Raw genomic sequence first — 24,521 nt, 5'->3', positions numbered from 1 at the left:
TCCAGTGAGACTAGATGTCCTCTACCATGGTTGAGGAAAACCTGGGACAAAAATATTACGAGCTAAAAATCCCGCAAACCTGTCGGTCAATTACTTTTGTAGCTGTGGAATCGGGTAGTCTTCCTTTTTAGTATCGAAAAGCCCAAAGCAGTAATCACATCGACCAGTCAGAATGAGGTTTAACATCATCAGCCAATATGAGCTCAAAGTTAAAATCGGTGAACTACTTTGAGCGCGGGAGAAAGCGCTTTTTTCTGTTTTGTCTGGCTTTTTCTTTTCTTTTCTATGAAATTGTATATTGCTAACCAAAAATATTGGGTGCCTTATACAAATATGATCCGAGCCTGAGCAATGAATTTGAAGTTTTGAACATTAACTTTGTATAGTGACATTTCATATTTCATCTTTATGAATGTTTAACTATTGCTGCACGAAAATCAGCGGGAAAGGCCATCTTTGCACGGAACTTCCAAATTGTAAGTTCTGTCGAATATAGTCGAGTATATCACAGAAGGCGCAAGGCTGTTTGGTTACACTCCCTGACCTAAGATCAATGATATCAACCCCGAACATGTTTGGAAAAAAAACGAGGGTAAACGGCTTGTGAAATCTTCCCAAGAATTGAACTACTTTGCTTTGTTGTTTATAGAAGTCAATCTTGACTTTGTGTTGTAAACTCCGGTACCCGTTGCTTGTTGCTAAAAGCTTTTTATAGTCTAAGGTCACGACTATTGTCAAGAATTGTTTACTTAACAAATTGATTTCAAAACAGATGTTACGCACGAGTGATCACAAAGAGATTTCTGGAACCTGTTTCCAAGCTGAAACTTCTAGCTATCATTAAAATTAGATGATTTTTCTAGAAATATGGTGGATTGATATCACATCACATCGAATGTCACAACGAATAGTTTTTCGTCTTGCTGTGGCTGTCAAAAAGATTCAGTTCTCTTGTGTGGGATTTTTGAAATGGAAAGAAATTTCTCCCCAACGGATTAGGGTTCTCATCGCGAATCAAGAATGAGTGACAGGGACTTAAACTTGAGGTAAGAATCAATGTAAAGAACTAATGTTTTGATACCGAAAAAATCACGATTTAATCACAGATGACTTCACCGAATCGCTTTTAAAATCAAATTTTCAGCTGGGAACAACACTGCCGAGAAATTTTAAGGTTGTGGTGAATTATTTAGCTTCCATCGACCTACCAAGTGGTAGCCATGTAAAAGAACAAACTGCTTCGCGGCAGGTGTCCATTTTACTGCAATGTTTACTGTATCTTTTGATCTGAATCCATTCCTGTTCTTGTCGGTCTTAGAGTAAATAACTAGTTTTCGATTTTGAGCTCGGAATACAAAGGAATGGGCGTTAACTTGATATGGCTCACGGACTGGGTGAAGTGTGGCTTGCCTTACGAGAACATAATCTATTTGGTTCTTTGGTTCACTCAGAGAAGGAAGGTGTCTGTCGAAGGTTTTCATTGATTAAACTCACCTCTATTCTGTTCGTTTAAAGTTTGGGAGCCAATCGAGTTGTGGCTGGAAACACGAGATCGATGAAACTGAACCGGCTTTTGTAGAGTATCGTTTTAAGCCTGACCATTGTCCTGATATAGAGAGGGTAGTGTATTTTACACACACTTGAAATAAGAGGCAGTTATAGTAACGGAAATATTGCAACAGTTAAGTTACTTATGCGGCTTTGAATGAGTCGTGCTACTTTTGTCAGTAATCAAGATTGAATGGTACTTTCAGAGAGCAAGCCGACCTTTCGCAAAAATTTTGTACAACCTTGGAACTAAGTATGAGCCAAAGAAGTCACAATTAGCAATACTTTTGAACACCATTATGGTTATTTCACTGATAAAATACATTTTTCATCAGAGGTGTCCTGTAGCACCCTTAACTAATTTTTACTATTCTTATGTTCGTTTTTTTTTCCATTTGCTCAGGTATCAGAGAAATCAATAAAGTAACATGGAGACAAAAGATATTGTAAAATGGTCCATGGTCGGTTTTTTCATCCTCTTTTTTTTGACTGGCCTCTCTCTGCTCATTTTCGCTGTCACCGTATCAACGCCATTCGGAGACTACCTTACGATGAAAGCCGCCGCGTTCCCGGTGAATTATGGACTCAGAATTGGTCTTCTGATCCTTCTTTTCTTCATTACTGGGCTGTTTGTCTTTGCGGTAGTGAAAGAAAATAACAGACTTCTAACATTACTGGCCATCTTGTTCATCATTTTGTTTCTTGTCGAGTTCATCATGGGAATAGTGTATTTTACGTTGAAGAATGAAATGATTGTCGGTAAAAAAAAACTTAGCAATGGGCAGCAAATGCTGGCCGAGTATGGAAAGGACGAGAAAGTCACCAAGGCCTTCGATCAGATCCAGCAGACTTACGCCTGCTGTGGAATTGTTGACTATCGTGATTGGTTTACTTCAAAATGGGCAGCAGCTCAGGTTGGTGAAAATATTTGTTTTTTGTTTTCTAGACGTGTCTTTTGCTAAAATGTAACCCCAGTATTAAGACGAAGTTTAGGACATGTTATCCTCTTTGGAATTGTAGCTGAAGGTAATCATGAAGCGTGCACGCCCGAAATACGCCAACTTCCTACCACGTCCTAAGAGGCACTAGGCATTTTCCCATCTAAATTATGGCTACTAAATGCGTCCGAAATATGTCCTATAAATAGGCTAATATAATTGGTAGTAAACACGAGATTTTTGAGGTGTGGAATGATTTTGTTTAGACTCGTATCATCCTTTCCATCAATTTCCGCATGTTTCTGATAGAGTTAAGCAATAAAGCGCTTTTGATTGAGCTCGAGATTTGTATCTACTCCTTATTTGTGTCAGTTGTGTGCAATAAAGTCGGTGACTATTTTTTCCTTAGGGGGTGAACAACAGGGTACCAAAGTCATGCTGTAAGTTCCCGACAGCCACCTGTGGTAATGATATGGACTTAAAGAACCCGATGGATTTCATCAATATATTAGGATGTACGGGACTAAATTTCGCCTACGATGACAAACTGAAAGTGGTGGGAGGGGTAGGTTTGGCTCTCGGTTTTCTGAACTTATTCGCCCTATTGTGTTGCATCATATTCTGCTTCTGTTTCAACGCCGCGCGGGGACTCAGTCCTAAGGACGCCTTAAAAGGAGAGGAGCCTAATGACCAACCGTCGTCGAGCTCATCGAATAAGGGCCGTCGACGTTCCTCAGCTCAAAGCTCATCAGGATCCTTGCGGCGCCAACCCTCTAAGAAGGCTCTGCGTGCATCAAGGGAGGACCTTAATAATGACGAGAACGATGATGACTTACCCTCTTACTCAAATAAGGATTTACTCGATAAATCTGAAGGATAGTCAGGAATCATTGCCCACTACCCCTCAATAAAATGTCTTAGGAGAATCAACTCGAGTTGAAGGTATCTGCCAACAGCTTTTGTAAAACCCTTTCTTGATTTCTTGACGGAACGAGAAAATCATGTATGCTATAGATGTTTTTCATGTAGAAATATATGTCTATCCACGGGTATCCACAATTATACCATGACTAGAATGTCGATACGAAAAGAGGCCAGCGTGAAATAGAAGGGAGGGGCACCCTTCTTTATCGTCCCACTTAAGGAGCTAGCCTACACTGACTTTTACGAAGAAACTATCACGCGTGTCCAATATCTACATGTTGTATACTTGAATATTAAAACAAGCTGAGGGAAGAGTGACAACTTGTTTTTTCTTTTTCTTTCTTTTTTTTTTTTTTAATTTCGATAAAGAAGACTTTGAAATAAAACCTGACTTTCCTCCTTCAAAGGTATTTTCCGTTTATTCAACCAGTGCCCGACTCAATTTTCCATCTCTCCGTTCACTAGATTACTCATCCAGTAAAAACTCTGAGCAGTTCTTCCTCTTTCATTAACTGTTCTTCTTTCCTCGAAGTTCACGAAGACATTTTGGTATACTTAAATGTAAATGTATAATTTATAACTGATATTGTGTAAAAATGGCTCATGGTATTTTCACAATAATTACGCAAGTTTTATTGAAGTACACTGTAGTAGGCCAAGCCAGGATCTGTAATTATAATAAACAATTTTTTTGGTAGGCTGTTATCACAAGTTGGTTTATTTACTAGTAATACGACAGTAGAAATGTTTTTTCCAAATTTATGTGTTACAAGTGTTGTCATTGATTGAGTATATTTCGAATTTCTGACGGGAAAAAAAAAGGCTGCCGAGACCCGGGATTGTTCAGAGTTCATACGAACTCTCCGGTTTTGAACCAGGGACCTTCAGATCTTCAGTCTGACGCTCTCCCAACTGAGCTATCTCGGCTGTTAAGTTATAAAGGTAATTTTTGCATAAATATTTCTATAATAAATAATATCGTCCTTACTGCGTCTGCGCCACATTTTGCCTCGCTCTGATACAACGAACAAAAAAACAAAAATGGCGCTTCCGACATTACAACCGTACTGGCTGAAAAACTACAAAAACAGGAATGAGGGACTCCTTGTTCGGAGAACACAATTCGAAGCGGAAAGAAGGGAAGCTTGGGATAATAACGCACGATATTTCAATAGATCTAACGTGGAGACTACCAAACAACGAGTGTGGGGATCAAGAGAATCTTACGAGGACAGGTGAGATCTGCAAGGATATTGCAAGTTTTATGACTTGAATGCGGAAATACGAACCTTGTTTTTTTATTTCTGCCCAGATTGACTATTTCATCAGTCATACTTCAGTCTTTGCCCTTGTATTTCCTTTATCTCATAGATCCAGTTCTGCCACTTTGAGAACTGGCATGTTTCGATCATGCATGGTCATATATTTATATAATCTCCTTGGTAACATTTCATGCCATTTCAACTTTACCACAACATAATTCAACACTTAGTCGCTCCAGCTTACATAAATACGTTAGAGAAATGTGTATTCCCCGGGTAGTATCACACTCTTAGTGTAGTATCACATTATTTCAAGGGTATACTTTTCAGTCAATCACTAAGGAATGTCCTTAGGATGAACATCTCAAGTCATTCATGCGATCGTTGAATTAAATGAAATGTCAAACTTTTCAAGGGTGATTTAAGTCTTCTCCAGGGCCACATGGGTGAATGATATTTTGTTTTTAACAGCATGCAAGCACTGGATGGTTTGTACAAGGAGAACATGAAACAAGATAAACAGCAAAGATTAGATGAGAGGAAAAAAAAACTGTCTGAAATGTTGTTAAAGGAGACTAAAGAGTATGAGGTAAGGTGTAAAACAAGCTTAACTATTTGACTGTAGTGTAAGGTAGTGTTTTTTTTTGGTTTTCTGTAATTGAGACTTAAAGTAGATTTAAACCAAATCAATTAGTTCTACTCACAGGGTATTTAAGAGTCCAGATGGTGGTCAATTTGAGAGAAAGGGGAAATATGAACATTTGCCATGAGACTTGGAAAACTGTTAACTCTTTGATTTTGATCTTAAAGGTCATTTGTGTATTGAACAACCACAATAGAGCTTTTCATTTGCTTTTTAATTGAATCTCTAGGAAGAGCTTAAGGCAAAAAGACTTGGTGGAGCTGGTAGACTGTTACAGATGAAAGAGAGGTTTGTAATGTTAAAAAAGAAAACTTGCTTTGATCATCTGTGATGTTTGTAGTAAACATGTCTTGCTGTTTAAAGTTGCTTACTATGTTGTCACTGGATTAAATTTTCATGAAGTGCACTTTTCTTCCCAGGGCTGATGAGCTAAAAGCTGACAAGGAAGCCAGAAGAAAAGAAGTATGAGCTTTATCATTATTATAACTTGGATAGTGTATGTTAGGGTTTGGGAGTAAACATTTGCACATTAGATAAGTCATACACTCAGATTAATGACACTTACAAGACATCATTCAACAGCATGAAGTTCCCCCACAATGCTCCAAGGTATTGCTTCTGATTACATTATTATGTACAGATATGTATACTTATTTTTTGATTTAGCTATGTTAAGCCATTATTGTATTCTGTGCATGAATGAGGGTCTCAAGAAACCAAGCGGTATCATTTATTTTTGACGATGCACTGATTGAACTTTCTTCTCAGATTGCTGAACAAAAATTGTATGATCATTGGAAACAAAATGCTGTAGAACTTAGAGAGGTGAGCATTCATAGTGATTGTTGAATGCAGAGATATTTAATCAATAAATACTGATCATTTTAATTGGAAATTCAACAACTTCTTGCACCAGCATTGTGATGTTTTTCTGTTGAACATGGTGATGGTCTGCTTGTACTGAAGACACAAGATCAAGTGATGATCATGCTCTTTTTTATACCCTGTTATGTAGTTCTCTGGTGATAATCTGATGGCCTTCTCATTATACGTTACACAGTACTTCTGATGCTTCATTTCCTATTGAAAATCCTGGTTATTTGATAATTTATTGTCTTTTCTAATCCCCATCACTGTAGATTGAAGCTGACCAGCTCAGAGAACATGTAGTGAACAGCTGGGCTGATCAAGTGTCTGACCGGGAAGAGGTAGGGACTGTCATGTAACCTTGCTTGAATTTCTATTCCAACTGAAACATTTTTTAAAAGTAATTGTCAGGGATGGAGCTGAGTAAAATTTCAGTGGATGAACTTATTGCATCTAGCTGGATGGGCCTTGAAAGGAATAGAGATTAAAAGCAGGTGATGGATAGGTAAATTCCTGAAAAGTCTCATTCTGTTCTTATCTCATTGAATGGCTCTCCTTTTTTTCAATTTAGAACTTGAAGTCAGCAAGACAAGAAGACAGAAGGTGTGTGTTATGTTAATACTAGTAACTTAAGTCACCAAGTATTTAAGCTACTTGAAAGTGTACAGTGTGTTTGGTAAGTTGAGGCAAGAACATATTCTCAGTTACATGTATCATTAAGCAATTTTCAATACTGTCAAAAACATGAAATTCAGGTTTGCATTTACCTCTTGACACTCAATCAAAATGCAACCAAGGAACAGGTTCACATATAAAATGTGTACTGATTTTGTTTCCACTTATTGTTTCACAGAATGGATGCTGTTATGGAAAAAGATAGGCTACTTGCTCTTGAGAAAGAAAGAGCTAAGGAAGAGGATAAGAAGAGGTTTATTTTAAAATTATGCTAACCTTAAATCTATTTACACTTATTTCAGGGTTTGTACCCATCCTGGAAAACCTGAAAAATCCTGGAATTTTATTCTGCAATTTTCCAGGATTTTAAAGTCCTAAAGATTTCAAGATTTTTCAGGTCTTGGAAAGTCCTAAAATTGCCTAAACTTGAGCAAGAAAGTTGTTGGAATTTAGGTTATAAGAAATGTATGTAGACCATAAGGAGAATTGATTTTGAAATCTAGGGAATGAAAGGGTTTAAGGGGAAATTTGGAGCCCTGTAAAAATCAATGTGAGTCCTGGAAAAAAAAAAGATAAAGTTGTACCCTCCTTGTATGTTAGTTAGGAGGAGAAATGAATGCTGAAGTATTTTTTATTTAGTGTTGCCCAATTCTACATATGCTAGAGATTTTTCTTCCATCATTCTAGAACTACATTCCATTCTGCATTTGTAAACACTTCAATTCCATATAACTGTTGTTTGATCACTTCTCCTTCAGGCATGGTAATGTTTAATTTTTCTTACTTATTAATTGTAGAGAACAAGAAAATCTTGCTGCAGATCTGAGAAAACAAATGGAAGAACTTAAACTTAGAGATGAAGAGGTATAGTTTGTAAACTGAACTCTTTGTCATATTTTCAGTCTATTGTGGGTAGCCATCCTACAGTTTTTTTCTTTCTGAGGAAGGGGGGAAGATTTTTCCTTGAAGACTTCTAAAGACAACATGGAAACCCTGCAAAAACCCTGACCAGCCATGCAGTTTACTTCGAGCAAAATCATCCCTTTAGATGAATGACTGATGCATACAGATTTAAACTGACCTTTTTTTCCTCGACTAATTTTACTTCGAGGAGGTCACTGAGCCAATAAATGTATCTATAAGGCCAAATCAAGCTGATAAACCAAATATTAAAATTACAGCAAGGAGGATTAGATGAAGTACATGTACTTGTTGCTAAATTAAACCCTTCAGTGGAGAAGAAATACTTTCACCTATTATTACCTAGAAAAAAATATTTGTTCAATTAATCATTGGTCTTTCCTTTACCATATGCAAACATCCTATAACAATGTAAATGTTATTGTGTTTATTGGCAGGCTCAAATGCTAAAACAGGAACAAGAGGATTTGCTCAAAGCACAAAGGAGGCTTGAACAGGCAGTAAGTTTTCATAGTGAGATTGTTTTAATTAGATTGTTTTTATGGAGACTGTTTGGTGTTAAAATCAATAAAGAAATACAGAGAGTTGAATTTCATGGTCAGATTTTTTGGCTGTTTACTTTGTCCATTTTACCAGCCCCCAGTTCATGTGGTTGATTGAGGATTGTGTAATTTGATAGATCTACCACTGTAAACATCTTTAATGATCTTTAAAAGTGGTCAAGATTACTACAACTTGTTGTTTGCTCCTAGGAGGAAGATCGAAGGCTGCTGGATGAAGCAAGAAGAAAACGAGAGTTTGGGTGAGTTAACTAATGAGTTGTAGGGCTGGTCAGTCAGTCAGTTTGATAGTCAACTTGGTCAATCAGTATGTAAATCAATCAGTCAGTCCACTACTTATTCATTCACTGAGTGAATCAGTCACTCAGTTAGTTAGCCATTCAAGCAATCAATCAGACAGTCAGCCAGTTGACTAAATAAGTCAGTCAGTTATTGAGGTCTTTGCTCAGTCATTCAGTCAATAATTCAGTTTGTCAGGTGGTCAATTGATTAGTAGGTCAGGCACTCTGTCAGTCTCAATTTTCAAAATTTAAAATACTGGAAACAAGGCACTGGATTTAGCCTTACAGTCTTACAATTTTGTGTGATGTGTAAAGATGATGTTTCAATCATGTTCTGATGGTCATTTTTTAGGCGTGTCCTGATTCGTCAACATAAAGCACAGATGAAAAGAAAGAGTAAAGAGATACAAGAGGCCTTGGTAAGAAACGACTGCTCACAAGAAATTTGAGGGTTTATCCAATACAAACAGTGATCTTCATGTTTAAATTTTAAAGTTTGTCCTATACTCTAAAATGAATTTTTCAATGACTACATGAACATGAATTTCCAGACCCTGTGTGTAATTCAAATATGTGACCCTTGGTTTTTGCAGGAGCTGGATTTGAAGATTTTAGAAGCATTGGCCAAGAAGGTAGACATCTTTTTGGTTTATCAAAGTGGCTTTTTTTATGAAATAGATTTCAGTTAGTATAATTTATTTTTATTGACCAGAAATCAGAAGGTAAGACTCATTTAATAAACCTTGCAAGTGGAGAGCTAATTTTTTTCATCTCAATTCTTGTAACAACAGGAAGATCAAGACAAAATAGTCGAGACTTCAAGACGAGAGAAAGCCAGAGCTGATGCAGAATACATGAGACAGGTAATGGATCTTCAAATTTATTTCAAATGTTTTCCATGTGCAGAAGTTTGAGATACATGTGTCTATATTGTTTCTTTTAAAGGTTGTTGAACAACAACTTAAGCTTGAACAACAGAGGGAGGCTGAGTTGGACATGCTCTACAGGTAATGATAACAATCTCACATGTAGCCATTGTTTTAAACATTGGCTTGCCCTGATATAAAGTTCATAACAGCTGTGAGATGGTTTGAAGACTAATCCTGGATTGGGATGGATTTGTTAACTTTTCTTTGTGGTGGAGGTTGATCCAGCCAACTTCCATCACTCTATCAACCCATCATTGGTAAAAAGAAAACATCCTTTATGAAGTTTTCACACTAGTCTCTGATTGTGGACATTAATGTCCAATTTTAGACACTAGAGTCTGAAGTTAGACATTTGTATAGGATTTAAGACACAAGTGTCCGATTTTAGACACTACTGTCTGATGTTAGAAACTAGTGTCTGATTTAGATACTTATGTCTGAGTTTAGACACTAGCGTCCGATTTTGGACACTAATGTCTGATGTTAGACTCTAGAGTCTGATTTTAGACACTCAAGTCTGAAGTTAGACACTAATGTTTGATTTTAGACACTAGTGTCAAATTGATAAATAAGAAAGGAAAATTTGCGATCACTGGTAATCAATCATTTGATCAGTACTTAAACATTTATTCAAGGTTCATGCTCTGGTCTAGTACAGTGCATATGTCTTTTTCTCTTTTTCTATTTAAGAATGTCAACAATTTTGAATCTTTAAAATATTTAAAACTCCAACTTAGATTGGAATTAAAAATTCAGTCAGAGTGCAAAGTATTGGACATAATGTCCTGCTCTCCTTGGAGTTGAGTGGATAAAACCTTTATTGGATCAGACATTGTCCGTTGACCGCCTGTTTTTCCGAGCCCTGATACTTTTCACTGTACATTTCCTAAGGTACTGAGAAGGAAAATTAGTTTAATTACGAGCCTCTTTAGTTGGTGATCATTTCATTTATATTCGTGACCTTAATGTTTGTTTGATTCAGGGGGGATATTGAAAGGAGAAATTAGATGCTAGTCACCCTCAGGGATTTAAGGGTTGAAGTATCTTTTATTAATCGTAAATTTGTGATGTGTAGAGATGAAGCAGCGCGAATGTGGACCAAGAGAGAAGCAGAATGGGAACGGGAAAGACTGGCCAGAGAGAGATTGATGGCTGAAGTAAGGAAAACACGTTATGTACATCTGTTTTTGAGACTTTTTCCCAAGGTTGCATTTTTTGTCAACAGCTTGTATTGTCCTCTGCTAGGTTTTAGACGTTCGCAGAAAACAACTGGATGACAAAATGGAGGAAAATAAACGCCGCCAAGAGGAGTCAATTGAAAGTCGTGAACAACTGCTGCGAGAATTGGAGGAAGCTCAGAGAATGACAGCAAGAGAGAAGAGTGAAGAGGCAAGACTACGGAGGGAACGAGAAGAAGAAATTCAAGCACAGGTTGAAATCTGAAAATACACGTTTGTTTTACTGCTTATAATTAACTTCCCACTTTTATCTTCATTCACAGAAACCTTCCGTTTTTATACCTACTTTCTCCTTCCAACACTGTATTTGTTTTGATCTTTTGAAATTGAACAGATAACTTCACGTAGAGAAAAGGCCAACGAAATGAAACAAATTGAAAGAGAAGAGCTAGAGAGGGAAAGGTGAGTGTGATAGTCATCAATAGACTATTGATGAGTTTCAGTGTTAATGAAACTTTGTTTCCCCGAAACTTATGAAAGCTGCCTTTTGTTGAAATGGGCAGTTACCTTTTGTCTTTTCGCCAATTTCAAACGCTTTTGTTGTGTTATTTTAAGAAGTTTACTGTGGGTGGAATGTTACGACAACAGTTTTGCACATAGCCTCACTGTACGTGTAAATTGCACTTTTTGTACTAGGCGAGAGAAAGAAGCATATGATAGAATGTTGAGACATGAGGCAGATCATATGAAAGCGAGAGGACCTCATGCAAGGGTGAGTATAACATGTGCTGTTTCTTAACCACCAGTTGTGCTTATTTTGTGTTACTTCTTACTATTTGTATGTACATTGTCCAACAAATGGGGGATAAGATTTGCTTAACGTATCAACTAGATACAAATTAATGTGACATTTTCACCTGATTGAGGGATGTGTTGAAATTGTCTGAAAACTATGCCCCGTTTGTGCCGAACTTTACCCCGGTTTCTCTAGCGTAAAGCGATTACGAATTCTTTTTACACCCCTGGAGGGTATTCTACTCTATCTTGTTTTACCCACCCGTCCCTTCGTCAGGTCCCTTTAACCTTTGGACCCCTAAGGCTGGCTACCATCTAATTTCTCCCTACTATATCCCCCTCGGATCACACATCGAGGTCACGAGATTAACGGAAATGATCACCAACTAAAGAAGCTGTTGATTTATAGACAAATTCTTCTTGTCAGCTCCTAAGAAAAAATTAAAACTATGGAGAATATGCATACTTATGTTAGGGTGTGTTCGTATTTGTTTTTGCATCCGTAGTTTGTTCCGAGAAGGAGAACAGCATTTGAATAGAATAACCTCCTTCGGGTCAAATGGATTGTTACTTCATCTGTCTGAGGTAACAGCATAAATATGGTTGTGAGGAAGTGTTTTTAAGTGGTTCGCCGACTTCTTCACAGTTTATCTCGCAACAGCTTTTGTCACGCAATCATGAAATAGTAACCGCTGAATGAAACAGCATCAAAGACTGGAAAGGGACGCCATAACTATAAACTGTATCCTGCTGTAATGCTACCAGGCTTGGGCAGAAATGCATGAGTCAACATTTCATCGAGCAGGACTCAGTATCACGAGTAGAAGTGTAAATTTGTCCAAGTTTTGGTTGATACTAAAATGTGTAAAGGTATTAGTTGTAAATAATAAATAAAGATCAATGTCGCGGGAGATTTCTCGAATGATTCTCTCGGCTCTTTGTTTTGCTTGTTTATTTCTTTGTTTGTGTAAGGTGGGTTAATTTACGAACAGTTCATCAAAAGCTTCTGATTACGCTACGTTGTTTTAAACGAAATCAAGACATCAAGAAAGTTTTTCAAAAACTGGCAATGCGTTTATTTCCTTGTGCAAATGGTACATTTTAAAAAGCCTTTATTTTTAAAGTTTCCTAAACGTATTCGACAAACGTTTGACCCTCATTCTACAAGCTCTTTAAAACATCTTTTATTTCAGCTTCCTCTATCCGTAGCTACGTAGCATAGGTTCAGAGCCACCGGTCATAGAAAATTTAAGGTAGCAATTGAAGATTTGGTGTTTCACAACTCCAACATCCACCTTACAAAAATCAGATTAAAAATAAAGCTAGCCGTTTATTATCTTCTGTGGATGAAAGCGCTCTAAATTTTGGAAAAACTTGAAACATGTTAGAGCAGTGTAATTCGTCTACCGCCAGTGCAGTTGTTTATACCGGAAACTGAGTGTGGATCCGTCACCAGGCCTTAGATCATCCACACCCGTAGTGGCCGATTTTTCGTCCACATAGATCATCCAGTAAAATTTATCGACTGGTCTGCGTTGGACACCACAGATAGACGTCACAGAGTTGCCGTAGGAGGTTTTTTGGGTGGTGAATGCGTAACAAGAATTTTTTTTGGTAGCTTCTATCAAGATGTCATAAGCATTAGTGCCATTTGCTACTGTCACGCACTCAGTGGTTGGAGCTGTTTTTCCTTTGGTGTACTTGTTGGTGTTGACGAACTTCAGCTCAACGCAGACGGTTATATTCTAAGTCAATCAAAGGAAAAACACTTAGTTGTTTTTAATATTCTACAAATGTTTGGTTGCAATTTCAACAGAGTGAGTTATGATATGTCACCGTTATTTCAGAGGTGTTAAATTTTAGTTATAAGCGGTCACCATATCACGATAGAGAGGAAGGTGATGGTGGGGACATAACAAAGATAACCCCTCCTGTCATGCCTCTCTCTGCGACTCAAACTAATAAACACGAAATGAATTTTTTTTGCCAATCTCACCTGTTGTTCTTGTTGATCTGAAAGGGAAAAATTCAATTGCGTTAGAGACTTAAACTTGAGTTATTCACACAACAAAACCCATTTGAATTTAGAGAAGAGAAACCCAGTACGTTTTATCACTCTTGCCGCACAAAAGCAAACAAACTTCAGGGGAGATTCCACTGGGAAGGAGAACAGGTGTAACTGCAGGTGGACAGAAGGCTAACGCGTCTGCACTTACAGCGGATTTGCTAAAGGTCGGTATGTAGGGTATAAAAGGTCACAACTTTTCCTGTAAAACACAGCTGTCAGTTACCTGATACGTCTGTAGTTCTGAGACACGCTATGTTTTTGACATCGTGGGGCAGCGCTCCGATCAAGGCTGGTGTGACATAAAGTGTGCTCAACAAGTTAATGAAGGATCCATCGGGTTTTTGACGAGACACGAGCCAGCGTAAAGTCGTCGAACACCTTTTTGTCTTCCATCCGGCTGCTAAAAGAGCCTAGACATGAAGAAATGTGATCAGTGTAAAAATTCACCCTACATATACAGTATGTTATGGAGCTGATTGATAGGTAGTGTGAAAAATAATCAATTGTCATTTGCGATCCAGGTTTGTCTTCTCATTCCTTAACATCTCGGTTCCCTGTTAATTTATTCCAGTTTTGCGTTTTCAGAGCTTGAAGAAAATACATATTCAGTAAGACTCAAGCAGCTCAAGGGCAATTCTCTACGACGCTCAAACTTCTTGGAATTTCGTGACTTAGCCCCTTCAAATCACAGAATATGAATTGTGTGACAAAACAAAAGACAATTGGCGTGACAGAGAATTAGTAACGTACTTGAGAGGCAAGAGCTGCCGTGACTTCGTTTTCCCCAAACGTGCTGTCATTGATTTGAGCCTTAAGCAACTTTCTACACCCCAAATTAACAGCTTTTTGGATCTTCTTTTCAAGTGCCTTCTTTTTCTGCCCTTTTATGGAATTCTTGATGCAGGTTAACGCCATTATTTGCATTGCAAGCGTGTCGGCATGGTAACTGGCAGTGTGAGATTCATTTTCTACTTTCTTCAGGATTTCGTTCACATGGCCAAGCGTCTTCCTCTCTAGAGGTGCGTTGCTGCTACAGAGAGCCATAACAGCTAGGCTGTACTGAAAAGGGTGATTAAAACCCAACTGAGGGAACTTGGTTAGTTTGTCTTTCAGACTTTTTATCAAATTGAAATCATAAAAGTTGCTGGGGTCTTTGCACGTAGCCAACGCGCCGAGAATATACAATGCTACCCTACCCCCGGTCAGGGAACCAATGTCAGCTTTAATGATCTCCGCATTCAGATGCTCAGCACCAGTCTCCACAGAGTGACCAGTAAGACGCAGAGAGTTGAACGCAAACGCACTCATGTGACCCAATCCGTAAGTGCCATTTTCGTCTTGTTCATTCCTTAACCATTCGGCAGCTCTAACGGCCGCGCGCGTGATGCTTGTTCGCAGGAGTCTGGTACCTGAAACGCGTCAAGTGTCAATAATGAGCTACAGCTTAGAAATGAGGCTATATATCACGATCGACTGATTTCTGCGCTGTTAGAAAAAAGTCGCTTCTAATACTTCGAACACTGAGCACTATGACTTATGGTCACTCAGAACTAAACTAGGCAAAATTGATTTGAAAAACAAGCTGTGATGGAGTTTGCCGTAAGCCTTTACACCCTAATTTCATTATGCATATTCTCCATACTGTTCATTATACATTTCCTAACATGCTCACAGGGAGAATTTGTTTACTGATCCAAAGTGATATCGTAAGGAAAAATTAGATGCTGGTCACTCTTAGGATTTAAAAGGTAAAGCGTGTTTAAGGAATCCATAAGTGGGTAACTAACAATATGTTGAGTTGTGGTCACTGAAAATTATGCTAATTGAAAGGAAACCTGCCAGAGTAAACTAACACCAACTGAGGCGCGAGAAAGAAAGCTGTAACGCAACTCTTATCCGTGACAGAGAAACAATATTTATTATGTTATAAAGACAATGGACAAATTCTTTGTTTTACATATAATGGGTTTAACAGCCCAACTTCACGCTTAGTATAATCAGTTCAGAGTCTATTTTTCCCTTTTTTTAATTTGTATTTGTCTGTCAATTTATTTTTTTTTATCTTTCGGTTTCGCTTTCAAGTGATTTTATTCTCCTCATTTTTGGCAGAATGGGAGAACAAAGGTTACTGCCACACGCAGAGATGGAAAATAACTAGAAAAGTCATATTGAGATTTAGCTAACAAAATTTCTTTTGTACATGGAAAGAAAACTGCATCCCAGCTATCAACATCCAGGGAAAGAGAGTTTGAAGACGATCTCCTTTAGTCGCTCGCCTCAACAAAATCAGCCGATTGAAAGCACTGTGACTGTGAGGAAGTTAATACCCAAGTGCGCAAAAAATTAATTACACATTTTTTTAGCATTATGATTCAGCGAATAGCTGGTGGGCAATAGGAATAACTCACTGAACTGCTCTTCTGTTTGTACGACTTCGTCTCCGGGCATATTAAGACTCTAGGGAAGAGAAATCTAATTTTCCTCTCGAACAACATGTCTTGAGCTGCAGGGGACACAAAGAGGCATTCTAAAATACTCGGATCTTCCGTTATCCTTAATTTAGGTCTGCGTATCGCGTAACCAAAGTTAATAGACCGTATGATGTTTAGCTGTTAGGCCCAAAGAGCGGAGAAAGGTTGGAAAAGTTCATTGCCTTGAAAATTGTACACGTCAGATGTGATGAAATATGCTGAGTTTAGCATTAATGTTATTTAGCATGTATTTCTATGTTTTACTCAAATGATTTGTGGAAGAACAGTAACCCATATCTTACCGCAATATCCTGTGGCTTGAGAGAAAAGGGCAACAATCACCAAGAGCGTTAATAGTTGGAAGTTCATGGCGGACATTCGCCTTCAAAAGTTCAGGTTCTAGATTCGGGAGCAGCGACGAAAGGAAATGTTATGTGACAGAGGAAATTCTGAGGTTAATCCTTTAATATCACATTACCAGTGAGTTCCAGACCCCAGCAACATCAGGCGCACATCAGTACCAGGCAAACGTCCGTCTTGGCGCCAAAAAAAGTAACATTTGATGGGTACTGAAAATTGAATACAGAAAAAGCCTGATCCTTTTGCATCGATTACAAAACATGGGGAGAAATTTCTGCACTCGTCCTTGAAAACTGTATTTTAGACAATAGTTATGTCATGCCTTCTTATAGATTACATGAATATTTTCTGCACCCCTAAAAAGTTAAGTGAAAATGTTTGATAGACTTCTTCATGATTAGAATGTTCTGGAGAATATCTTCCGCTCGTTTTATGAGATAACATGTTTATGCTGCCATAGTAGGTTATATCAGTGCTTAGACAACTTGTCTGGATTGTTGCGTACCTACGGTCGAACTCCTCACAGCTCAGTGGGTAGAGCATCATGACAACCTCATAGGCTCCAAACGCGAGCTCAGGAAACTAGTCTGTTGATTTTTTGTGTTTTTGTTGTAAATCGGAAACTTAATAATGAATTACCAAGTTCAGCGTATGTTTATTTGTTTTTGTAAAAGTTACTTGAAAATGGCTAATTCTTAGCAAAACGTTACAAAAGTCACAGACTTCAACCTAACGTGTGGAAATCTGTAAATAGAGTCTGAATTTCTTTTCTCGTCCTATGGGGGTACATTTATGCCGCTTGAGTTGATCTCGGAACTACTCAATAGTCAGGGGAATTGATCTTCGTGTTTTTACTTTCAATAATTTCTTTTGATTTTATTTTGTGCATTTGTCTGTTTTCCTATTTTATACTTTTTCGGTAATATTTAATTCATCTCTTTTACTTGTATTCCGATGTGAAAAGAATATTTTGTTTGCCTCAGAGAGCTTTTTGTTTAGGAATTCGTACTTAAATCAGATGTATTCTGTCATCATTATTTAATACAAGATCTTGCGACTGAGTAGCACGTGAAATGCCTTTATTTCTTCAGGGGCGTCTCTAATGCGCTCCAAAAGGCGTGCCAACAACACAGGCGTCGTAATTGTGACGTACTCATCAGTGATTGGTTTGTTCTCTCATTCCATATTCATGACAATTTGTGAAGTTTTCTCAAACTTCTCAAACAGGTCAAGGACGAGAGAGGACGTGTTACTCCGAGGTCTCTGTGTTTGTGCCAAGAAAATGCAGTCTGCTTGAAAGTTTTCTGAAGGTAAGCATCACTGTTAGTAAACAGCTGAAATAATCTTGTCGTTATTTTTGTGCAGGGTAATTAACTAACCGAGCAAGGGAAAAATAACGTGCTTTTTGTTCGCTTCTTGCTTCGCCTTCGACTCGCACAAATTTCGTTCATCATGTCTGTAGAGTACAATTACTGCCTTCGTCAAGGTTTCGAGAGAAATTACTTACCGTAATTAAGTTTCGAGTTGTTGATTCGAGAAAAAAGCGATGATCACGAAGGAAAATGAAGTGCAAGTATTTCGAAGCCACGTGCGCTTCATCTCTTGTTGATTGCTCTCCTAAATGCGCTGAGGAAATGCGGCAAAAACTTTTCAAAAACACGTATTTGCGACTAAAATTTGTTGAACCCGAATTTTCACTTCTTAATTGTACGTGTTGGTAAAAGTTGTTGGTAAATCAGCCAAACACTGAACATCATTTTTCTTATCTCTGCTTACAGGATGACTGAGAGAATGAAGATGACGGCAAAACCAAAAATTCAAGAGGACAACCTGGAATCAATGAATGCAAAAGAAACTCTACAAAGATAAGAACTTTAAAGTTTATTACATTGTTCTAGTATGAAAATGGTGGCTGCCTATATTTCTACATTTTCTTGCGAACCTAAGCTGATGTAAGTTGGAGTAGAAGAAGGTGAGATGGCAGCCACCATTAAAGTTGAATATTTTAAGGCGGCACTGTAAGGCAAATGGCTTTCAAAAGAAAAAAAAAACTGAAAATAAAAAAAAAATTGAAAATAAAAACAAACTTGGGTTCTCTTGTTGTAAAACTAGAACTGAGAAGCAAAATAATCGAATTTGTATGGAAACAACTCATTGTTCTCGTTTTTTACAACTTTTTATTTGGAAAACTACGATTTCCTAAAGGATAAATCGTCTGCAACTTTGTCAATTCAATAATCAGTGCTGCTTCAGAAGATTTACACATTTTCTTTGTAGTTTCCTTGCAATGGACTAAAGAACGTTGGCAACATATAATCCTTTGGAAAATTATTCAACCGAGTTTCGTCTGATTGGCGTAAAAGAATAGCCATATCCTTTTAAGTTTTCATCGTTATGAAACAATTTCACTTTGGCGTTGCTACGTTATCGTTACACTTACCGCCTTCATGCACAATGACGAAATGAACGAACAGAACACTTGAAATTAAGTTCATTAGAAAAGATGAACTTAAAAAACCTAAAAAGACACGGCAATTGAAATAGAACACCTAGTTACAAATCCAACACCTGGTTACAAATCCAACAGTAGTTGCCTCGAGCTCAATCAAAGGGTTAAGATCAAGACTGTTCTTTCAAATCACAGTTCACTCATGCAGTAGCAGCTATGAGCAAACAGACTTGCCTGACAAACTCAAGAAAAAGGAAAAAGTGGAATTTGTGTTGAACTCAATTTGTCTTGCACAAGCTGCAAGAAAACAAGAAGTTGGACAAATTCAATGCGAGGCTTTAGTTAACAACAAACTTGAAACTTTTTGAAAGAGAAAATTTTCGCATAGTTTTTTGTTAAATACAATTGTCCGTTTAAATTAAACGAGAATTCCCGTGAGAAATGCCAGTGACCTTAACCCTGAAGATATTGTCAGGATTGTTGTGAATTCAAATTTTCCTGTCTGGAAGAAAGAAAGGTGAAGAAATGGATTGAGTTTGGATTTTTTTCTGGTCTTGGTCTGTATAACTTATTGCTAAGGTTTTTCGCTGAATGTTACATTAAATCAAAATATGTTTGCGTAAAAAAATATTGTTTGAACCAGACATTGGATTTTATCGTACTTGTAATGTAGAAAGATCTCTTTCAGCCTGAAATTAATGTTACACAGGAAATTTTGAAGATTGAATCTGAATTCATTGATGGAAAAATAAAAGGCAACTCGAACAAAAAAATTCTTGTCTCGGTAATTTCAAATACACGATATCAGATTTTCTTGTATGAACTTTGCAACCAAAGAGAAAAGAAAACTTAATTTGGCCGCCCACGAGAAAGAGAATTTGAAGATTATTATGTGTAAATGAACTCAACCAAAATTTTATTTCAGTGACTTTCAAATATGCCAGGAGCTAAGCAGTTATCCAGATTGTCTGAATTTTGCGACCCAAAAAGAGAAAAAAAAACAGCTAACTTAGCCACAAAGAAAGACTGAAAATTTAAATGATTTGGTCACAGATATTGATCAGTTTGAGTCAAAGTATTTCCTGTGCAACAAACAGAAATTCAACGGCTGAAAAAGGTCTCGAGTATCAACATGACAAGCTTCACAAATTTTATCATATAACAGTAGATAGTGGCTTGTCATGTTACTTATTGGAAGGGTAAGCAATGTGTATATAACCTTGTGCAAAAAAAAAAAGGAAAATACAATTTAATGAATTTCACAAAAAAAACTCAGAGCTTAGAGTTGTTTAGAAATGACTAGGAAGAAAATTTGCTCAAGGTGATGTTCAAATATCTTTTTGCGGAAATTTTTAGGGGCAGCCATTTTGAATTTTTTGTCGAAAATGTTGTCAGGGGAAACTCTGTGCAAATTGCTCCAAATTTTCCCGCCAAAAGTCTTAGTATATATTTGAACAAAATTTTCCTGACAAGTGTTTTATTATTTAATGGAAAGTCACTTAACTAATTAGAGAATAAAGACGTAAAGACAGCAGAGTGGCAATAATTCTTAATAAAGAAACCACAACTTTTAGTTTGCAAGACATGTTTCGACATTCTTATGTCATCTTCAGTTGTAAATGCGATTTTAACGGTTGTACATTTGAATTTATATGAGATTACGTTACAAATTACGTCATATTGTTACGTTACAATTTGAATATTAAATACGAAAAAACGTGACATAGCACGCGCCAGATGGGGAAAGAAGGAGAAAAGAAAAATAATGATCATAATAAGAAAAATTATTATGATGACAGAATCAAAAGGAAAGAGACAACTCTAAATGCTTCAATTGCTGATTAAGGATGGGTTTGTCCCACTTAATATGCAATGCCTCTTTGATCTTAATTTTGTATTTCGAAGCGGCAGAGTCTAAAATGGTGAAACATTCTGTACCACAAGAGTCGAGACAGGCCTTTGATGATTGTAGGTGCTTGTAAATGTGTGAAGTTTTGTCAGACAAGAGGTGCTCACGAACCCGTGTACAGATGTGGCGAGTGGTCTCACCAATATAACTGGCATTACAGCCAGCACATGAAAATTTATAAACGACACGCGAACGTAGACCTGGTGGTACCGAATCTTTCACACTGAACAAGTTTCTGAGCTTAAACGTATTGAAGACTAACTTAATATCTAAATCAGGTCTACAATAACGTTTCAGTAGATGCCTTAACTTGGTTTGAGCGATGTCAGAAAACCGCCCAACATAAGGAAGTTTAAAATAATGCGAAGAAGGGTTTCCTGAGTTTAATGTGGCGTTATGCGTGGGAGAAGGATTATAGCTCTTGGCCAGATGTCTTGAGATAATCCTGTCTATGACGCTGGAAGGGAAACAATTTTTCCGTAGCAAGAAAATAAGTTTTTGTACATCCTTGTGGAAACCAACCCAGGAATTATTGATCTTATATACTCTGTCAACCAAAGTTCTTATTAAACCTAATTTGTACATCATAGGAGTGAAGCTAAAATAATTCGTCAGAAGACCAGTAAACGTCTTCTTGCGGTAGACGCTAGTAATTATGGATGGATTACTGTTGTCAATCAGTATGTCTAAGAACGATAATTTCTCATTAATTTCCTTTTCCATTGTGAAGCGAATACTAGGGTGTCTGGTGTTTAAATAATCAAAGAACAATACCGCGTCCTTCTCATTATTGAACAAACAGAAGGTGTCATCGACATAGCGTCTGTAGAAAACAACTTCAGATAATGAATAGTTGTCTAACCAGGTTTTTCATGATGTCCCATAAAGAGATTTGCAAGTACTGGAGCAAGTGGGGACCCCATGGCAACTCCATCGATCTGATCGTAAAACACTCCCGCAAACAGAAAACCGGTTTCAGCTGTCGCAAAGGCAAAAAGCCTTCTTAGGTCAGCGGCGTTTATCTTAAGACCAGGGTTACCTTGATAAATATACCTAATCGCAATATCTATGCACTCATCGAGAGGTATACTAGTGAATAAGCTCTCGACATCGAAAGATACCATGAATTTCCCTGAGGTAGATAATTGGTTGATTTCATGTACAAAAGAGAACGTGTCGCGGACGTTGTATTCATGTGGGACATGTGGCTCGAGAAGATTACAAGCTTACTAGCCTTGTGCATCTTAGGTAGCCCATAAAACCTGGCTGGTTGAGAGCCAACTGGGTAGATTCTCTCATAGGTATTTTTGTCTAAGTGGCCCTTACTTTTAAGTGATCTTAAAAAACGTTGTAATTTACCTTCCCTTTGTAATGTTGGATCGTTATCATTAACCTTAAACTTGGAAGTGTCACTGATAATAGATAAAATACCCTGTTCGTAGGCTTTCCTGTCCATGACAACCAGGCCATTTCCTTTGTCAGGTTTCAGTATTACAATGTCCTTGTTCCTCCTTAGATTCTTTAATACCCTGTATTTCTTCAAGTCCGCTGCAGAAGGTTGGTGCGATGAGACGTACGAGTGGGCAAGATGAGAGAGGTCTGCGACAAGTTTGCCCTTTAGTTTCCTGTCGAGTATATTTCTGACCATGGTACGATTAATTAGCTCAAAACAAGAAAAGACATCCGTTTTGCAGACGTTTACTGGTCTTCTGACGAATTATTTTAGCTTCACTCCTATGATGTACAAATTAGGTTTAATAAGAACTTTGGTTGACAGAGTATATAAGATCAATAATTCCTGGGTTGGTTTCCACAAGGATGTACAAAAACTTATTTTCTTGCTACGGAAAAATTGTTTCCCTTCCAGCGTCATAGACAGGATTATCTCAAGACATCTGGCCAAGAGCTATAATCCTTCTCCCACGCATAACGCCACATTAAACTCAGGAAACCCTTCTTCGCATTATTTTAAACTTCCTTATGTTGGGCGGTTTTCTGACATCGCTCAAACCAAGTTAAGGCATCTACTGAAACGTTATTGTAGACCTGATTTAGATATTAAGTTAGTCTTCAATACGTTTAAGCTCAGAAACTTGTTCAGTGTGAAAGATTCGGTACCACCAGGTCTACGTTCGCGTGTCGTTTATAAATTTTCATGTGCTGGCTGTAATGCCAGTTATATTGGTGAGACCACTCGCCACATCTGTACACGGGTTCGTGAGCACCTCTTGTCTGACAAAACTTCACACATTTACAAGCACCTACAATCATCAAAGGCCTGTCTCGACTCTTGTGGTACAGAATGTTTCACCATTTTAGACTCTGCCGCTTCGAAATACAAAATTAAGATCAAAGAGGCATTGCATATTAAGTGGGACAAACCCATCCTTAATCAGCAATTGAAGCATTTAGAGTTGTCTCTTTCCTTTTGATTCTGTCATCATAATAATTTTTCTTATTATGATCATTATTTTTCTTTTCTCCTTCTTTCCCCATCTGGCGCGTGCTATGTCACGTTTTTTCGTATTTAATATTCAAATTGTAACGTAACAATATGACGTAATTTGTAACGTAATCTCATATAAATTCAAATGTACAACCGTTAAAATCGCATTTACAACTGAAGATGACATAAGAATGTCGAAACATGTCTTGCAAACTAAAAGTTGTGGTTTCTTTATTAAGAATTAGAGAATAAAGTAAATAAAAGACAAAATATCTGTATTGTTGATTGACAGAAAGAAAATAAAGATCACAAAATGAAATAACAAACAACTTCGTTGACTTATTTAATAACAGGCAAGAAAGATATAAAAGCGTATATATTCTACTTAGAAAAAAAGGTGGCGCAGGCGTATTTTGGGCGCCTGTATTTTTCTAAGTTTTTTGGCGGGAAAATTACGCGATTTTAAACAGATGTTACTTACAGGGTTGTCATGAAACCAAAAAAAAGAATAATGGCGCATGCGTATTTTGGGCGCCTGTATTTTTCAAGTTTTTTGGCGGGAAAAATAATTTTTTAACAGTTGTTATCAGAAGAAAAACCTCGAGGAAAAAAAAGACATTTAATTTACTAAGCACTGAATTGTAAATAACGTGCCATTGTACAAAATGTAATGATGGTCCTAGTCGCAAAGGAACTGTTTGAATGAAGGAAGGTTTTTGGAAATCAAACGGAAAGAATTCAGTTTAAAAACTCCTCTACAAATTCAAACACCAGAGAGTGAAGTTCCTTTAGTATCTCTAAAAAAGGTTGATTTTTGACGAGATAATTATCTTCAGGTGTTTTTTCCTGATCTTGACTTCAGTTGTCATCCATTCAGCGATCTGCAGGAGCAAAGAAAAACAGAATTGATAAATACATCTACTATTTCAAATGTTATATTCACTGAATCCTTTAAACGGTAAACCAAGTTGCAAACTTCATCATTATTCGAGTTCCCTAAAGCAGTCGCAGTCTTTACCTCTCCTTACATTTAATGCAGATATCAAAAGTTTAGATGAAAACAAAATAACAACAACAAAAAAATCAAAAGTTTAGATTAAAAAAAAATAACAACAACAAAAAAATCAAAAGTTTATAAATAATTATAACCTGTACAAGCAGATTTCCGTAAGCCTACTACAATAATATTATCCTTTTAAAAGGCGGCTGTGAAATTTTCTTTGCATAACACCAAAAGCACGAGCAAAAAAAAATTCGGAAACGAAATTATAATGATGTAAGTTTGTTTGCTTCTTTT

The 24,521-nt window shown here is 37.3% G+C and overlaps 3 protein-coding genes and 1 non-coding gene across 4 annotated transcripts; 2 read left to right on the top strand and 2 right to left on the bottom strand.

The window, feature by feature from the left end:
• The first annotated feature begins 889 nt into the window (after positions 1 to 889).
• On the top strand, positions 890 to 4,058 carry LOC131790703 (CD151 antigen-like). Its single transcript, XM_059107954.2, has 3 exons — positions 890 to 1,046; positions 1,952 to 2,462; positions 2,896 to 4,058. Exons 2-3 carry the CDS (start codon positions 1,977 to 1,979, stop codon positions 3,364 to 3,366), a joined length of 957 nt encoding a protein of 318 aa, XP_058963937.1. The 5' UTR covers positions 890 to 1,046; positions 1,952 to 1,976; the 3' UTR covers positions 3,367 to 4,058.
• Positions 4,059 to 4,234: 176 nt separating this feature from the next.
• Positions 4,235 to 4,337, bottom strand: Trnaf-gaa (transfer RNA phenylalanine (anticodon GAA)). Its single transcript has one exon. It is a non-coding gene; the product is annotated as a tRNA-Phe (tRNA).
• Positions 4,338 to 4,444: 107 nt separating this feature from the next.
• On the top strand, positions 4,445 to 12,446 carry LOC131790601 (trichoplein keratin filament-binding protein-like). The gene is made up of 20 exons (XM_059107830.2): positions 4,445 to 4,645; positions 5,144 to 5,261; positions 5,545 to 5,603; positions 5,735 to 5,777; positions 6,084 to 6,140; positions 6,455 to 6,523; positions 6,754 to 6,785; positions 7,036 to 7,110; positions 7,655 to 7,721; positions 8,216 to 8,278; positions 8,531 to 8,580; positions 8,972 to 9,038; positions 9,213 to 9,251; positions 9,411 to 9,482; positions 9,565 to 9,626; positions 10,624 to 10,705; positions 10,794 to 10,979; positions 11,121 to 11,188; positions 11,423 to 11,498; positions 12,028 to 12,446. The coding sequence occupies exons 1-20, from the start codon at positions 4,452 to 4,454 to the stop codon at positions 12,058 to 12,060; spliced, it is 1,512 nt and encodes a 503-aa protein (XP_058963813.2). The 5' UTR covers positions 4,445 to 4,451; the 3' UTR covers positions 12,061 to 12,446.
• A 127-nt stretch (positions 12,447 to 12,573) lies between these two features.
• Positions 12,574 to 16,501, bottom strand: LOC131790617 (transcobalamin-1-like). The gene is made up of 5 exons (XM_059107847.2): positions 16,363 to 16,501; positions 14,340 to 14,998; positions 13,813 to 13,999; positions 13,518 to 13,534; positions 12,574 to 13,266 (listed from the first exon to the last, which is right to left on the bottom strand). Exons 1-5 carry the CDS (start codon positions 16,436 to 16,438, stop codon positions 12,925 to 12,927), a joined length of 1,281 nt encoding a protein of 426 aa, XP_058963830.2. The 5' UTR covers positions 16,439 to 16,501; the 3' UTR covers positions 12,574 to 12,924.
• Positions 16,502 to 24,521: the final 8,020 nt, after the last annotated feature.

The sequence above is a fragment of the Pocillopora verrucosa genome, chromosome 2 (assembly GCF_036669915.1).
Source record: "Pocillopora verrucosa isolate sample1 chromosome 2, ASM3666991v2, whole genome shotgun sequence".
NCBI lineage: Eukaryota > Metazoa > Cnidaria > Anthozoa > Scleractinia > Pocilloporidae > Pocillopora > Pocillopora verrucosa.
The sequence above is the reverse complement of the archived record's forward strand: the minus strand, read 5'-3'. Positions and strand labels throughout refer to the sequence as shown.

Bases quoted from the DNA above. Each gene is read 5' to 3' on its own strand.
- LOC131790703 (XM_059107954.2), top strand. From the start codon at position 1,977: ATGGAGACAAAAGATATTGTAAAATGGTCCATGGTCGGTTTTTTCATC. The intron at 2,463-2,895 runs GTTGGTGAAAAT...TTTTTTCCTTAG, and splicing joins CAAAATGGGCAGCAGCTCAG to GGGGTGAACAACAGGGTACC.
- LOC131790601 (XM_059107830.2), top strand. From the start codon at position 4,452: ATGGCGCTTCCGACATTACAACCGTACTGGCTGAAAAACTACAAAAAC. The intron at 6,524-6,753 runs GTAGGGACTGTC...TTTTCAATTTAG, and splicing joins AAGTGTCTGACCGGGAAGAG to AACTTGAAGTCAGCAAGACA. The intron at 11,189-11,422 runs GTGAGTGTGATA...TTTTTGTACTAG, and splicing joins GAAGAGCTAGAGAGGGAAAG to GCGAGAGAAAGAAGCATATG.
- LOC131790617 (XM_059107847.2), bottom strand. From the start codon at position 16,438: ATGTCCGCCATGAACTTCCAACTATTAACGCTCTTGGTGATTGTTGCC. The intron at 14,999-16,362 runs GTAAGATATGGG...GACGCGTTTCAG, and splicing joins TCAAGCCACAGGATATTGCG to GTACCAGACTCCTGCGAACA. The intron at 14,000-14,339 runs GTACGTTACTAA...CTTCATGTCTAG, and splicing joins CGGCAGCTCTTGCCTCTCAA to GCTCTTTTAGCAGCCGGATG.